General features: G+C 45.6%; 1 protein-coding gene across 1 annotated transcript in view; it reads left to right on the top strand.

Annotated features, from left to right (window-relative positions):
• Positions 1-16,516, top strand: part of KAZN (kazrin, periplakin interacting protein) — a 642,875-nt gene that overhangs the window by 603,836 nt on the left and 22,523 nt on the right. Inside the window, exons 10-11 of the mRNA XM_006883632.1 lie at positions 6,484-6,689; positions 7,064-7,182. Coding sequence (XP_006883694.1) covers positions 6,484-6,689; positions 7,064-7,182 — 325 coding nt within the window. The remainder of the gene's footprint in view (positions 1-6,483; positions 6,690-7,063; positions 7,183-16,516) is intronic.

Below are 16,516 nucleotides of genomic sequence, written 5' to 3'. Positions count from 1 at the left end.
ATGCCTGACTGCTGTGATGCCAGGGCTTCATTATCCTTCTAGTATCATATATGTAATCAGACAGTTGTTGTTGTTGTTGTTGTTATGTGCCATCGAGTTACCTGTGACTCTTAGTGACCCTACATACAGCAGCCCTAAACCCTGCTCTATCCTGTGCCAATCTCATTGTCTCTGACACACCCATCCCGATTACCCCAGTCACTGAGTCAATCCACCTCATAGAGGGTCTTACTCTCTTGTGCTGTCCCTCCCTCCAAAGCATGATGCCCCTCTCTAAGTAGAGTGGTATATACTTTCATGTAATATGTAGGATGTTGTTGTTAGGAGTTACTAGGTTTGCTCCACCTCACAGTGACCCCATGTACAAAGAACTAAGCACGGTTTGATCCTGCATTATTCTTTCAACCTCCTTTGTCCTTGACCTCATTGTTTTCATTGTTTCAGCCACTGTGTCAATCACATGCCATTGAAGGTCTTCTTCTCTTTCACTGAATCTCTACTTTACCAAGCAGGATATCCTTCGCCAGGGATTGGTCATTCCTGATAACATGTCCAAAGTATGCTAGGCAAAGGCTTGCCATTCTCCCTTCTAAGGAACACTGGGGCTTTACTTCCTCCAAGACAGGTTTGTTTCCTTTATGGACTGTGGTGTGTTTAATATTCTTCACCAACAATGCAATTCAAAGAAGTCAGTTCTTCAGTTTTTCTTGTTCTTTCCTCAGTTTTCTTATATATATAAGACAACTGAAAATACGATGGCATGGATTAGACACACCTTAGTCTTTAAGCTGATATCTTTCCTCTTTTAGCACTTTGAGAGGTCATGGCAGCATATTTACCCCATGCACTGTGTCATTTAATTTCTTTACTGCTCCATCTGTGGACAATTATTGTGATTCCAAGCAAAATAAAACCCTTCACAATACCAATCTTTATTCCGTTTGTCACACTGTTGATTATTGGTCTGAAAGGATCTTTGTTTTCTTTACGTTGAGATGTAATCCACAATAAAGACTATAGCATTTGTCTGTAAGTTCATAATCAAGGTTACATTATCTGCATATTTTAAGTGGTTGTTATCAACCTTTCCCAATCCTGTTGCTACATTCTTCTTCATATAGTCTATTTTCTAAGATTATTTGTTCAGCAGAGAGAGTGAATTGGTATGTTGAAAGGATACAACCCTGATCCACATCCTTCCTGATTTTAAACATTGCAGCACCCCCTTGTTCTTTTTGTTTGACTGTTTCTTGGTCTACATTTAGATGCCACATGTTGTTATGTACCGTTGAGTTGCCTACGACTCATCACAACCCTGTGTACAACAGCCCTAAACCCTGCGCTATTCTGTGCCAATCTTATTTTCTCTGACACACCTACCCCCATTACCCCAGTCACTGAATCAATCCATCTCATCGAAGGTCTTCTTCATGAGCACAACTAATTAAATGTTCTGGAATTCCCATTCTTGGCAATGTTATCTATAATTGTTGTAATCCATACAGTACAGTTGGATGCTTTTGCAATAAAATACAAGTAAACACCTTTCTGGTAATCTCCGCTTTCAGCCAAGATCCATCTAACATCAGTAGTTATATCCCTTGTTCCACGTCCTCTTCTAAATCCAGCTTAAATACTTGTCAGGGACTGCTCCAGTCATTTTATTTTCAGCAAGATTTTACTTACATGTAACATTAATTATTGTTGTTGTTGTTGCTGTTATGTGCTGTCGAGTCATTTGCGACTCATAGCGACCCTATGTACAACAGCCCTAAGCCATGCTCTATCCTGTGCCAATCTCATTGCCTCTGACACACCCATCCCGAGTGCCCCAGTCACTGAATCAATCCACCTCATAGAGGGTCTTCCCCTCCTCCGCTGTCCCTCTACTCTACCCAGCACGGTGTCCCTCTCTAAAGACCTGTCTCTCCTTACAACATGTCCAAAGTATGTCAGACGAAGCCCCAGAATCCTTGTCTCCAAGGAGCAGCCTGGTTTAATCCTCTCTAGGATGAATCTGTTTGTTTTCTTGGCAGTCCATGGTACATTCAATACTCTTCTCCAGCACCACAGCTCAAAGGCGTCAATTCTCCTTCTATCCTCCCTAGTCATTGTCCAACTCTCTGATGCATAACAAGTGATTGCAAAAACCATGGCCTGTATCAGGCGCACCTTAGTCTCCAGAGAGACACTGTTGCTCTTGAGTATTTTTGAAAGGTCCCTAACCGCAGACTTTCCCATCGCAATACGTTGTTTTATTCCCTGGCTACTGGTGCCAAGAGTGTTGACCGTGGAGCCGAGCAAACTGAAGCTGTGAACAATCTCAGTCTCTTCACCATCCATCATGATGCTACCAATTGGTCCAGTGGTGAGAATTTTTGTCTTCTTGACATTGAGCCTCAGTCTATATTGAAGGCTGCAGTCCTTGACACTCTGCAGTAAGTGCATGAGGTCCTCCTCAGTTAGTCTATATTTGTGCATTCTGTTGCATCACCTTTTCTTTTTATTTGAATGGACACAGATGTGCATATATCCCAGTCAGTAATTGGACAGGTCATCCAAACTTCTTGGCATATGCTAGGGAGCATGTCCAGGACTGCATCTGTTTGTTGAAGCACTTCAGTGGGTATTCAAGTCCTTGGGGCCTTGTTTTTCACCAGCCTTCAGTGCACTTTGGACTTCTTTCTTCTGTATCATTAGTTCTTAATTATATTCTGTTCTCTGAAATACTTCCATGTTGGCTAATTCTTTTTGGTACGGTGATTCTGTGTATTTGTTCTATATTGTTTTGATGCCTTTTGCATCATTTGGCATTTCCCCCATAGAATCCTTCAGTATTGCAATTCAAAGCTTGAATTTGTTCTTCAGTTTGAGAAATGTCGAGTATCTTTTTCCCTTTTCTTTCATCATTATGACTCTTTGTACCTTTTGCTATACTTTGCCTTGCCTTCTTGAGCTTCCATTTGAAATCTTCTGTTCATCTCTCATATCATTATTTCAGCCTTTTGCTTCAGCTTCTCTGCATTGACAAGGAAGTTTCAGAGTCTCTTGTGACAACCATTTTGATCTTTTATTTATTTCCTGTCTTTTTAATGGTTCTCTGCTTTCTTCATGTGTGACATCCTTGTCACCCAGTAACTCTGTAGTCATTAGTGCTTATAGCAGCAATGCGATTCTTGACCATACTCTCTAAATTCAAGTGGAATATACTCAAAATAGTATTTGGGCTCTCATGGGGTTGTTCTCATTCTCTTCAACTTGAGCTTGAACTTACACATGCGGAATTGATGAACTGTTCTGTAACTGCTCCTGGCCTTGCTCTGACTGATGATAGGCGCTTTTCCCTGGATCTTGCCACAGATGCAGTCTTTTTGAATCTCTGTATTCCATCTGGTAAGATTTATGTGTATAGTCACAGTTTTTCTTTTTTTAAAAAAGATATTTTTGATGAATAAGTCATTGGTCATACAAAATTCCATCATGTGATCTCCAGCCTCATTTCTATCACCAAGACCATATTTTTCCAACTACTGATTATCTTTGTTTTCAAGGTTTGCATTCCAATAACCAGTTATCTTTAATCCATCTTGATTGTGTGTTTGATCAACTTCAGATTGTGAAGTGGGTGGAAAAATCTCTTCATCCTTGGCGTTTGTAGTTGCTGTATAAATTTGAATACTAATAATAGTATTAGCAGGTCATTCTTGTATAAGATAGAATTTGGATTTTTATCCCAAGACAGAAAGGATTGTACTTCAGGATAGATCTTTTTTATGTTGAATGGGACACCATTCCTCTTCACTTTGCCTTTCCCAGTATACTATATGATTGTCTGATTTAAAATAGCCATTAACAGTCCATTTTAGCTCTCCAATGCCTAGGACATTGATCTTTATGCACTCCATATCATTTTCACAACACCCCTTTCTCCTAGATCCATACTTTATACATTCTACATTCTTATTAATGCAGATGTTTCCCCTCATTTTCAGGTGTGCACATCAGTAAATGAAGGTTCTTCACTGGATAAAAACTTACTCTAACTGCTCAACTTGGAGAAGGCAGCTCCTCTCCAGCCATATTTTTTTGTGCCTTCCAGTCTGAGAGCCTCATTTTTTAAAAAAAATTTTTTTACACTATATGAGGCAATGTTCCGCTGTTATTTATGAGGTTTTCTATGGCCTATTATTTCAGATGTGGGTGGCCAGACTTACTTCCTGGTCTGTCTTAGTCTGGAAGTTCTGTTGAAACTTGACTCTGCTAGTATTTGAAGTATTGGTTGTTAAAGCTTCTGACATTATAGCAATAAGCAAGCTACTATGGTAGGACAAGCTGACAGAGGAGTGCTGGTTACATAACTTGTGAAGATGTTCTATATCTAGATATCAGTATCTTAGATTGAAAAATAGCTTTTAAATTAAAAAAGTATGTTTATGTATATATAATATATATAACCACACACATGTTGTTGGGCGCCATAAAGTTGATTTAAACTCATAACAGTCTCATGTATCAGAGCAGAACTGCCCATATATGGTTTTCTAGGCTGTAAACTTTACAGGAAAAGGTTACAAGTCTTTCTCCTTCATAGCCACTGGGTAGAGTTGAACTATCAACCTTTCAGTTAGCAGACAAGTGCTTAACTGCAGTGCTACCAGGCACTCCATACGCACGCCGCGCGCGCTTGCACACACACACAAACACACACATCAAGGAAACTCCGATGGCGTAGTCCATATAAGTTGTGCCACTAACCCAAATGCAAGGACTCACTGGTGGTTGAAATGCTCCGTGGGAGAGAGATGACCAGTCTCCTCCAGTGTGATTTACAGTTTTCCAAAAACTCACTGGAGAATCAGCTATGAGTTAGTTTGACTCAAAGACAATGAGTTTGAGTTTTTTTGAGGTTAACATTAAAGCAAAACAAACAAACCAAAATACACTGCCATCTACTTGATTCCAACTCATGACAACCCTCAATCCATTTCCAAGACTTTGAATCTTTGTGGGTGGGACTTCCTGCCAAATCTTTGTGGAGGGACTTCCTGTCTTTCTCCCTTGTAGCAGCAGGTGGATTCGAACAGCTGACATTTTCCTTAGTAGCCCAACGTACAGATATAGAAAAGTTAAAAATGAAAATAGGAAAGTTCAGATGGGATTATATTGTACCTGCTATTTTATTTTTCTCTCTCTCTTCCCTAACAGTAGATTGTGAGCATTTTCCCACATCAAATAATATTCTCCTGTGAGAGACGCTTTATTGGCTGCATATATTCCAACATAGAAATGCATCCATATTCATTCTAACAAACTCTCATCAATAGCCATTTATGAGGCTTTCTATATTTCACTCTTTCCAATTTTTACTTTAAAAATTAAACACATTTACTAAAGGATTTTAGTATTGCACAGAGAAGGAAAAAAAAAAAAAGAAGAAAAATGAACTTATTCCCCTGAGCCCTCAAACTCAGAAACGATTAACATTTGTATATGCTTCATTCCTGTGCCTTTAACTGTCTCCTCTATCTGCATTGATAAGAGGTTTTTATATAACAATAATGATGATGATGATTCTGAAACAGTGTCGGCAGGGTCGCTTCTCATAAAACCTATTCACTCATTTGCCATCGGGTTTGTTTACGTTTTTATTTTATGCTCTTTTAGAGAAAAAGATGTTGTCTCTCTCTGGGTTTAGTCTGTTTAGCAAGTGCTGGTACCACAGATGAAAGACTAGAGCTGGAAAATGTTGGTAGATAGACGTCTTTTGTCTGCAAAGGCCACTCTCATGCGTTAGCAGAGAAGCTGGCCTCCATTTATCCTAAGAAAACGGATCACCCCATTGCCCAAAGATGACTGCCGCAGCCTTGCTTACAATAGTGAGAAATTGGAAACAGTCTCCATGCCCATCAATAGGAGACAGATGAAATAAATGATGGTGCCTCCATCACTACGGGAGGATGGGAGAGATCTCAATCAGATGAGATGGAGCCGTGGCCTCGATCCTGGCAGCGGAGAGCGCGTGCCGCCAAACGGAAGGCGTTGTGCGAGCGTGTGGGTCTGTGTGTTTATGGGAGTGGGCGTGTGTGTATGTCAAAGAGTCTTTAGCTAAATACCAGCAGCTGCTGTCTGAGTGGTGTAGGATTTGGGGTGATGCTCACAGTCTGTTTTATTTTTATTCTGTTCTGAATTTCTGCATTTCCCTTCTTCCTTCCCCCCCTTCCTCTTTTTTTTGGGGGGGGGGCGGATAGGGAATGGATTGTGTTCGCAACTGGAAAGAGGGCAGCAAAACAAAGTCATTTTGATTTTGCAAAGAAATGCATAAGAAGAAATCCGTTCGTCTTCCCCTGCCCCTGGGAGTGAGTGGCCTGCCCCATCCTTGGAGCCCTCAACCTCCTCCTCTTCCCCTGAGGGGTGGGACTCTCCTGTCCCCGGGTCCCAGCCCCTCAGGCCTCCAAAGCGTCTGTGCATGCTTGTGTGTTGCAGACTCTGACAGCCAGTGCAGCCCCACGCGGCAGAGCCTCAGCCTGTCCGAGGGCGAGGAGCAGATGGACCGGCTGCAGCACGTGGAGCTGGTCAGGACCACACCCATGTCCCACTGGAAGGCGGGCACCGTGCAGGCGTGGCTGGAGGTGGTCATGGCCATGCCCATGTACGTCAAGGCCTGCGCAGAGAACGTGAAGAGCGGCAAGGTCAGGCGTCTAACCTATCAAGAGCTAGACCAGTCAGGCTGGCCTGACTGCCTAACCCCGGGTCAGGAGGAGGGGCCATCTAGGAACACCCATCCCGCTACCCCCGCCCCAGCGCGTTTCAGGCCCCAGTGTTCCTATAACCCCTCTGAGCCTCGGCATTCTCATGAAAATGGGAACAGCCTGCTTTACCTGGCCCCACCTTGTGAGGAAAAATGGAAAGGTGCGCAGGAAGATGGAGGTGGGCGGGCAGCTCCATGCCCCCCGGGCTCAGCCCCCAGTCAGCAGCAGGTCCTGGGAGACCTTAGTGCAGAGAACGTCCCCTCCTCGCCCCTGTCCCTTCCTGGGCGCTCAGGGCCTACCTCCTCCGAGAGCAGGTGCTGCTGAGTCTGAGTGACGAGGACCTGGAGCTGGGCCTGGGGGTCTGCAGCTCCCTGCACCGACGCAAGCTCCGCCTGGCCATCGAGGACTACCGTGACGCCGAGGCTGGCAGGAGGTGAGCCGCGAGACCAGGAGACAAGCTGCCCAGATCTGGGCATCAACTCAGACCCCAGGCACTGCCCCAGCCCCTGGATACCACCCCAAACCTGGGCTCTGCTCCAGACCCTCCCTCAGTCAGTCACCGCCCCCACCCCCAGACTCCAGGCATCACCACAGACCCTGGGCACGGCTCCCGCCCCTGGGTACCACCCCAGACCCCCTGGCTCTGCCTCCTTCAAACCCCAGACATCACCCCAGATCCCAGGCGCCACCCATGACCCGGAGTGCCTCCCCACCCCAGTCCCTGAGCATCACGCTACACCCCGGGCACCTCTCCAGATCCCGGGCATCACCAAAGACCTCAGGCACACTCCTCAGGCTCGGGGCACCCCCCCCAACCCCGGCATTGCCACAGACCCCGGTCACTGCCAGAATTTCCAGGGCACCACCTGAGATCCTGGGCATCACCGCTAAAGACCTCAGGATATCACCTGAGACCTTAGGCCAAAAGGATGCTCTTTAACAAGCTCGTATTGGGCACCTTGGGGCACAGTTACAATACTCAGGAATGGCAGGGAGTCTAAGCAGAAGTGTCACTGGAGTTGATGGTAACTGACACCCCCCCTTCCGGCTGTCATCGTTCCCCACCCTCCACCCTGGACCTCCTTCCACACCAGACCTGACAGAATCTTTAGTAATGTTTCCATTTTAACCGTAGAACAACATGTGATAAATACAGTGGTAAAAGAATTAACTATATTTCTTAGATTATAGGAAGATTAAAGGAGCCCTTTGGGAGGAGAGCTCTGGTGGCTTAGTGGTAAGGAGTTACACTGCCAATCCAAAGGCACAAGGTTCAAATCCACCAGCTGTTTTTTGGGGAGAACGATGGGTAGTCTCTTCCTGTGCAATTTCCTGCCTCTGAAAACCCACTGGATGGTCGGCTGTGAGTCAATTCTGACTCAGTGACACACAACAACAACAAAAGAGCCCTGGTAGTACAGTGGTTAAAGAGCATGGCTGCTAACCTAAAGATTGGCAATTGGAACTCACCAGCCACTCACAGGGAGAGACATGGCACAGTCTACTTCTAGAAGGATTCAGCACCCACCTCACTGCTGTGGACAAGGTCCTAACTCATAGTGACTCTCCATGGAGTTTCTGAGGCTGTAAATCCCATCTTTCTCCTGCAGAGCCATTGGTGGATTTGAACCTCCAGAGAAAAGAGTTAGCAACATAACCCACAAAGGACTCACCACCAGAACAGCCTTCGAAACCCTGTGGGTCAGTGCTCTGTCCCGCAGAGTCTCAGTGTGCTGGAATTTACTTGATAGCATTGGGGAGTTTTTGGTCTGCAGATACTAACCCCAAGATTGTTTTGTAAAAGCTTCTTACACTAAATTACATTATTAGTTGTGGCATTATTAGTGACTGAGTGGAAGCCTTTCATGCTATTTCACTGTCTTTTCCCTTTAACTACTTCATTCTTAAGAAAAAAGAAAAAACGGATATAGGTTCACACACACTAACTTTCTCAATGCGCTGTGTGTTAGGTGCCATCCAGTCGACTACAACTCACAGGGACTCTAGAAACAGCAGACCTGAACCTTGCCTGGCCCTGTGCCATCCTCATCATCTCCGATATACTGGAGCTCACTGTTCCAGTCACTGCGCCAGTCCATTTTGTTACAGATCTTCCTCTCTTTCTCTGACCCTCAGCCTTTCCCAGCATGATGTCTTTGTTCAAGGATTGGCCCCTTCTAATAACCTGCCCTAAGTATGTGAGGTGAAGTTTCACCATCCTTGGCTCCAAAGAGCATCCTGGTTACACTTCCTCCAAGGCAGCCTTGTTTGTTCTTTTGACAGTCCACGGGATATTCAGCACTCTACACTGATATTAGGGAGCTCTGGTAGCCTAGTGGCAAGATTACAACAGTGAAGCTAAAACATCAGAAAGTTTCACAAAAATCAATGATTATTAAAACAGTGACAGCAAAGGAAACAACAGGATGTACTTATAACCCCAGTGAGGAAGCTGGGAGCTGCAAAACACACACACACATACGCACACACACACACCCGCCCCAATGCCATCACCTTGGCAGGGAGCATAAGAAGTGGAAGCTATCTGTGAATTGGGAGAAGGTCTACCACTTCTACTCCACATCAAGCCTCAGGCCCAGCTATTCTAGGTTCAGAAAGAATCACAAGGTACAAAGACACACAGGGGCAGAAATTATACAGTGGACACAGAGGGGTTTATTGAAAACACACCCGAAAGAGGATTAGGAACAGGTGGGAGGGAAGTTAGTGGCCCCAGCCAGGAGGTGTGTCCCTCTCACGTGCTCACACTCCACCTGCCTCGACTTCCTACCTGCCTCTCCAGGTCTGTGTGAGACAAGAGAACTTGGCTGGGGGTCTTGTTTCGCAAGTAGCTCTGGGTAAAAGAGGAAGGAGTCCCCTCCTTGAATCCTGGGTGTTCAGGAGCAGGGGACAAGCTTTGTAAATCTGACACTTTCTGTTTTGCATAATTATCTCCTTCACTGGTTTCCCCATCTTTTTTGTGCAGTTAATTAATCAAACCTGGTGGTGTGTGCCATTATTTGCAGAACCAGCTTTGTGGATTAAAGAAAGAGTGGGATGGGGGTGGGTCCCGGGCGGGGATGGGAACTGGAAAACCGCCTCGGTGTATCCAGGAGAAGGGCCCAAGGTGTGCTCAGAGGTGTGGCAAATCCTAAGACCAGGAAGGAGAAGCAAGCCTGCCAGCAGGCTAGAGACCAACTCCAGCCAGAAGGCAGGCTGGTCGATGTAAGAGTGGTGTTTTTGGAGTTGGGACTCGAGTGTTTCATAGGATGATGTTGCACATGTGACTTCTTTGCACTTCACTTTCTGCGTCTTTAAAATGGAGGTGAGACTGCCCATTCTTCAGTGAGGCCGTGATGGTTAAATAGAAGCATGTCTGTAACTGAGAGGTGGCAGCTGGCAGGTTTTATTGTCAGTTTTGTATAAACAAGGAGAAACAGCCAGTCAGGTCTGTGTGGTCTGGGGTGGGAATAGAATGGATAGGGAGTAGGAACAAGGGAGCAGTTTTTTCCTCCTACTGTGCTTCCCCCATGTAGGGTCCCACCAGCACCTCACACTCATCTCTCACTCCCTAGCCCATTCCTTCTCCAAATCCAAAAAGCCAGGCTGGGAAAATCTCCTGCTCTGTCACCTCACACCCAGGGGTCACTCACTGAACCAGGCAGGGGTGGAGAGCAGTGAGGGTTAAGCACAAGCATGATTCATCCTCAAGAGTGGAGGTAGGTCAGTACCCACATTCCCCAGCACAGGGTAGGTAGGTCCCAAGGGCTCCCAGGAGCCACATTTCCACAGAAAGGGGGAGGTGCTAATAAGCATCTGATAAGAACCAGTGTGAACAATTCTGAACACCTTCATGGGGTTGCTTCCAAGAGTCCTAGGCCCCAGCACCGAGCACCCAGAGCTTCCAGAATGGAGAAATACGCGGGCCTCTTTTTAATGCTGCATCTACGGTGGGAATCTGCTGCCTCCAGCTTGTCATGGAATCTCTCCCTTTCTCGGCAAGGAAGCACAGAAAGTCCTGGGAGGCCTTGGCTCCACTCTTGGAGACCCAGCAGGCTGCAGCCCCTCCCTTTGAGGCCCCAAAGGCTGTCCTTCCACTCTTCCAAGCCAGGGCAGCCTGCTTCCCTGCTCCTCCCAACAGCTCTGTTGATCTCTGAGCTGCTCAACAGATGGTCCTTGTCTCTTGGAGGACAACAGATGTAGTTTCTTTGGCCTGTTTCCTGACTGTAGAATTCCAAGAGGGAGAAAAACTCTCTTTTCTTTCTTTCTCTCTCTATCCCCTTCCGTCGACACGGACGGGTTTTCTGCTGTGGTGGTTGGTTAGATTCATCAGCCACAGGCTTAACCTCTTTACCCCAAAAAATGTGATGCCAAATCTTTGGTGGAAATTCTGGAATCACATGCCCTGGGTTGAGATAGGACTTTTGAAATATTTTTTTTTTGTTTTGATTTATACAACTAATTTTTCCCTCAAAACTTGGTGGTGTTTTTTTTTTTTAATTTAAATTTCTTTTTCTTTGAGTAAACATTTACAAATCATACCAGGTTTTCATACAATTCATAGACATGTTGGTTTAGAACAGTAATTGTCACTGATTAATAGAATTAATTAATTGTTGTTGTTGTGTACCAGCAAGTAGCACTGATCCATCGCTGACCCTCTGGCAGTTTTCAGAGGGAGTTAATGGCACAGGAGGAAATTGCTCATCTTTCTCCCACAGAGCAGCTGGTGGATTCAAACTTCAGGCCTTTGAGATGGCAGTGCAGCTTCTTACCACTAGGCCACCAGAGCTATAAACTAGAATGTCTGATTAACACCTTTTTATACAGTTCACTTTTAAGTCCATCCTCTCACAGTTTACTTTAAGTGGCAAGGAGAAACTCTTAAGATCTTGGTCTCCTCTCCATGTGAAATGAAGCGGTTAAGTTGGGACAGTTGCTAATAAACTTTTTTGGGCCCAAGGCCACTTTGAGAATGCAATAAAAGATACACCAGCTTTGGTATTTCCCCCAGAAGACATATACAAAACTTCATAGCTTTGCATTCCTCCAGCCCACCCATGGAACTCTTGGAGGTCTGGGATAAAAACCCCAGAGAGGTCACCTCGTTGGCATCCTGTATGGCCTTGGTTGTGGCGTTGCCTTGTCTGGGCTGACTCTGCTTGTCTATTAAATACTGACACTGAAACCTACCTTTCGCTAGCTCATCACTCACAGCTTAAGGATATGGTTCCATTTAACCAACCACTCCAGCATCACTGCAGGAGAGATGCTCCCGTTATTTAAAGAGATGCACAGAGGTCACGTTTGCAAAGCCACACTACAGAACTTCAAAGTCCATTTCCTTTCCACTAACTATATAATTTTTTTCATCAAAAACCACAATGATGGTTACTGCTACTTTACCCAGTGCAGCCCATACTCCAGGCTAAGACTGCCACATTCTTTTTTCTTTTTTAGTCCTTATGACTCCATGACGCAAGGACAGTTAGATGAGGAAAAACTGAGGCACAGAGATATAAGATCTTGGAGCACTTTTGGTGTTGAATGGGAACCCAGATGTCTAAATTCTGTGTTCATTCTCCGACCTTAAGACTTAATAAGTTGGGGGGGGGGGAGAAGAACGAACTAGGGATGAGGGTGGAGAAAACAGTGCAACAATGAATGAATGAAAACCCAAAATCTCTGTAAATGTTCATTAAAACTAATAAAGTTTAATAAAAAAAAAGACTTAATAAGGCCTCAGATTGGAGAGGGAGGAGAGACAATGATATATTTTATAAAACATCTGTGTCATATTTTTACAACTATTTTCTACTTTTTTTCCTTGTTACTGTAATTTGAGCAAAAGTTTACAAAGCAGGTTTGTTTTCTATTCAACCGTTCATACATTTGTTTTACAACATTAATTACAATACCCACATAATTGCACTTTCCCCTCTTCCTCCCTGTGATTCTCATTTCTACTAATCCTTTGATCTTACCCCCTCCTGCCTCCTCAGCTTTATACTTGGAAAATGTTGCCATTTTGTTCCTATATAGCTGATTATGCTAAGGAGTGAGTGCCAGCCTGGTGTTTCTGTCCACCTTATGTTGTTGTTACGTGCTGTCAAATAAGAGCCAGACACATAGCTGACCCTTCAGTGGGTTTCCCAAGCAGTAAATCACATGGAAGGAGGTTGCCCATCTTCCTATGGAGCAACTGTTCAATTCGAACCGTGTCTTTGGTATTGCAGTACCGTGTCTTACCACTAGGTCACCAGAGCTCTCTGTCTACACTAAGGTCTGTCTGGATCACTTTTAAAGCCATAGCATTTTCTTCATCTTGAGCTTTTACTGTAGCTCTAACCTGCACCAAGGAAGTGCTTCTGTAAATTGAGTCCCCATGGAACCCTCTTCATGAAACGGGGCCCTTCTGAGGGGCAGGGCAGGTGAATTGCCAGCCAGCAGATAGGTGTTGCAACCACCAAGCCTCTCTCAGGCAGGTTCAACAAGGCCTCTCCCCCATCTCCAGTCCTCTGCCCAAGGCTTCCCCATTGATTGACCGAGCAAACCCTTTCCTGAGCAGGCAAGGCTGCCACAAGGAGTCCCTGGCAGCCACAGCCCTGGCCAAATGGCTCGGATAGAGGGTATGACTATGGAAAATACACACATGGCAAGATACTGAGCACCAGTGGTGCGTGGAATTAAGTGTTGGCCTGCTATTGGAAAGGCCGGTGCTTCCTATTCCATCCTCTGTAGAAGATCAATGAGAGTGTCTGTTTCCAAAACGATTTCCAGTCTTGGCAACCCTATGGGCTGTTCTATTCTGTCCTAGTGGGTCACTGTGAGTCAGAATCTACTCAATAATAATGGGTGTGGGGCTTAAATAGCACCCTTTCTCAAATGTCTGATGTCATCTTTTAGATCACTTTACGATGACGTCCGTTCAGAAATACAAACCAAGCGTGATCATTTTTCTCTTAACACAAGATGGGGAGCTGCCTGCACCTTCCTTGTTTTCATGATAACTGGTCTGTGGTGTGCACGTGTTGTTGGTGTTGGACTTTCTTGTTTCTACACTCGGGAGAATGAGGTCTGATTGCATAGTCCCTGGGGAGTTTCGCTGTTCGCCCAAAGGCAGCGCCTCCCTGGTGGTTCAAATCCACGAGGGCTCTGAGGGAGAAAATCAGCTTTCTCCTCCCTTGCGATTTGCAGCCTCAAGAAACCCACCGTAGGAGGGTTTAGTTCTGACTTGATGGCATTGGTTCTGACGGCAATGAGTGAATGCGTGAGTGGTGCACAAGAAAACAAGAACGCACAGAGGCTCAGATTGGAAAGCATTCGTTTTAACTTGCTGAATGATTTCCTTCTGCTGGGGGTGGAAACGGCCATGTTTACAAGAAACAGCTCAGTGGTGCCCCTGCAGGTGGAGCTCAGGACGTGCACCACACAGAGCAGGCAGGGCTGAGACCTGGAGGTGGGAGGTAGTCTCCCCAGAGACTTCTGTGCCCGGACAGAGAGTTCATCTGGAGCCAGAGGGCTTATGGAAAGTGACAATTCTGTCACTGAGCTACCATTGCTTCTAGATGCACTGCCCTGGAGTCAGTTCCCATTCACCCGGAGCCTCCTGTTTGGTTTCCAGGGCTGTACATTTTAATGGGAGGGGACTGCGCATTTTTATCCTGTGCAGCTATTAGTGGATTCAAACTGCTGGACATGTGGCTTCTTAGCTAGCATTGCAGTATACTGCAGACTACACCACCAGAGCTCCTCAGATGCAATCTAGAGCCAAAAAGGATGCACTCACCTGGTGATGGGAGAGCCTGGGATGGAGAAAGGGAGGGAGTCCAAGGGAAGAGCTTTCATAGGGCCAGCATCTCCCCAGTACTGGGCCCTCAGGCAAGATGCTAAGTACACACATACCTGGTCCTGGCGTCCACTTGCCCTCCTCCACCCCAAGGCTGGGAAGCAAACTGGAAAGTGCTCACCTACTGGGAGAAGGATGTTGCTCCCTGATCCCTGGCCCAGCACCAAGGCCGGGCCGCTTTGCCAGCTTATTCTCTCCTTTCCACCATGAGCCTTCATGGTCTCCTGGGGTCCCCAGTTAAACCATGCTGCACCTCTAACCATTTCAAAGTCCTGCAGTCTCTGGTGGGGGTTCTGCTGTCCTCATTCTTTCTGTGAGGCCGCCACCCAGTGGCTTTTAGGAGAATGACAATATATGAGATTGCTCTCTCTCGGCAGCCTTCAGTGACTGCTGATGGCACTCCCCACCCCATATTTACCCGACTGCGCCACCCCCCATTTATCCTACCCACTAGACCACCAGGGAGCTCTGGTGGCCTTATGGGTAGGGAGTCGTGCTGCCAATTCAAAGGCAGGCGACTTCTTTCTCCACGAGAGAATGATGGACAATCTTCCTGTGCCATTTACAGGTTTGGCAAACCCACATCAAGGTCAGCTATGTGTCAATTCAGACTTGATGGCAATGACTTGAGTTTATCCGTTTGAGGCATATTCATTGTTCACCTATGTGTATGGCCCTTGGGCAAATTCTGCATGGAATCCAGAGAAATCTGAGACCCACAGTGACATGGAAAAAGCAGGGACTTGAAGTGAGCAAACCATAGGTGTTAATTCTGATTCCCAAGCACATTCACCCTGGGACCCTGGCCACTCTCAGTGTCCTTGTTTGCAGAGTGAGGAGGACAATGGCAGCTTCCCCAAGCAGGGCCTCCAGCGGTCTGCTCACCACAGTGAACACCGTGGGGTGGCCGTTGCATCACTTCAAACACACACACACACACACACACACACACACACACTCACTCACTCGCTCATTCACTCACTCTTACACTTGCTGGAGTAATTTCTGACTGATTGCAACCCTATGTGTGTCAGAGTAGCATTGTACTCCATAAGGCTCATTGATTGTAGTCTCCAGGACTTTCTTCCAAGGAGAGTCTGGGTGGACTTAAACCTCTAACCTTTTTCCCCCCCCCATAATTATGTTTGGATTTTATATTGCTCTAGTTTATCTACTCATAATTCTTTTTTTATTAATTTCAATGAAGATTTACAGAGATTTTGGGTTTCCATTCATTCATTGTTGTACTTTTCTCCCCCCACCCCCAGTTCACTCTTCACTTTGGAAAGTAAAAGAAAAATTCCTTCATTGATATACAATCCCCCCACACCCCCCAACCCCCCACCCCGAGTATACTCCACTCTTCAACCTTCATTCCGGACTCTTATGATAATCATAATGCCCTATAGTATATTGCTTTAAACTGTTCTCTCCCTCATCCATTTCAATGCAGTATACATAATTCACCCAGTTTTTCTCATTTTACCCCAACCCTGATGTCAGTCCCATTATACAGCAGTGACACTATGCCATGTTTGTCCTTTTGTGACTGAGATATTTCACTCAGCATAATGTCCTCCAGGGTCACCCATTTTGAATAATACTGCAGAGTTCCTTGTTTTTCAGTGCAGCATAATATTCAGTTGTGTGAATATACCACAGCTTCTCTATCCATTCGTTTGTTGATGGGCACTTAGGTTGTTTCCAACTCCTTGCTATTGTGAACAAAGCCATGATAAACATGGGTGTGCATATATCTGCTTGGATGTGAGTTATGGTCTCTTTAGGGTATATTCCCAGTAGTGGAATTGCTGGGTTAAATGGTTTGCAACTTTTTGAGAAAGCGCCACAATGCTTTCCACAGTGGTTGCACCATTTTACACTCCCACCAACAGTGAATAAGGACTCCACCATCTCC

Source organism: Elephantulus edwardii, unplaced genomic scaffold (genome assembly GCF_000299155.1).
Source record: "Elephantulus edwardii isolate Elephantulus edwardi_28Jun2011 unplaced genomic scaffold, EleEdw1.0 scaffold00028, whole genome shotgun sequence".
In the NCBI taxonomy this organism is placed as follows: domain Eukaryota; kingdom Metazoa; phylum Chordata; class Mammalia; order Macroscelidea; family Macroscelididae; genus Elephantulus; species Elephantulus edwardii.
This window is presented reverse-complemented; position numbering and strand designations above follow the sequence as displayed.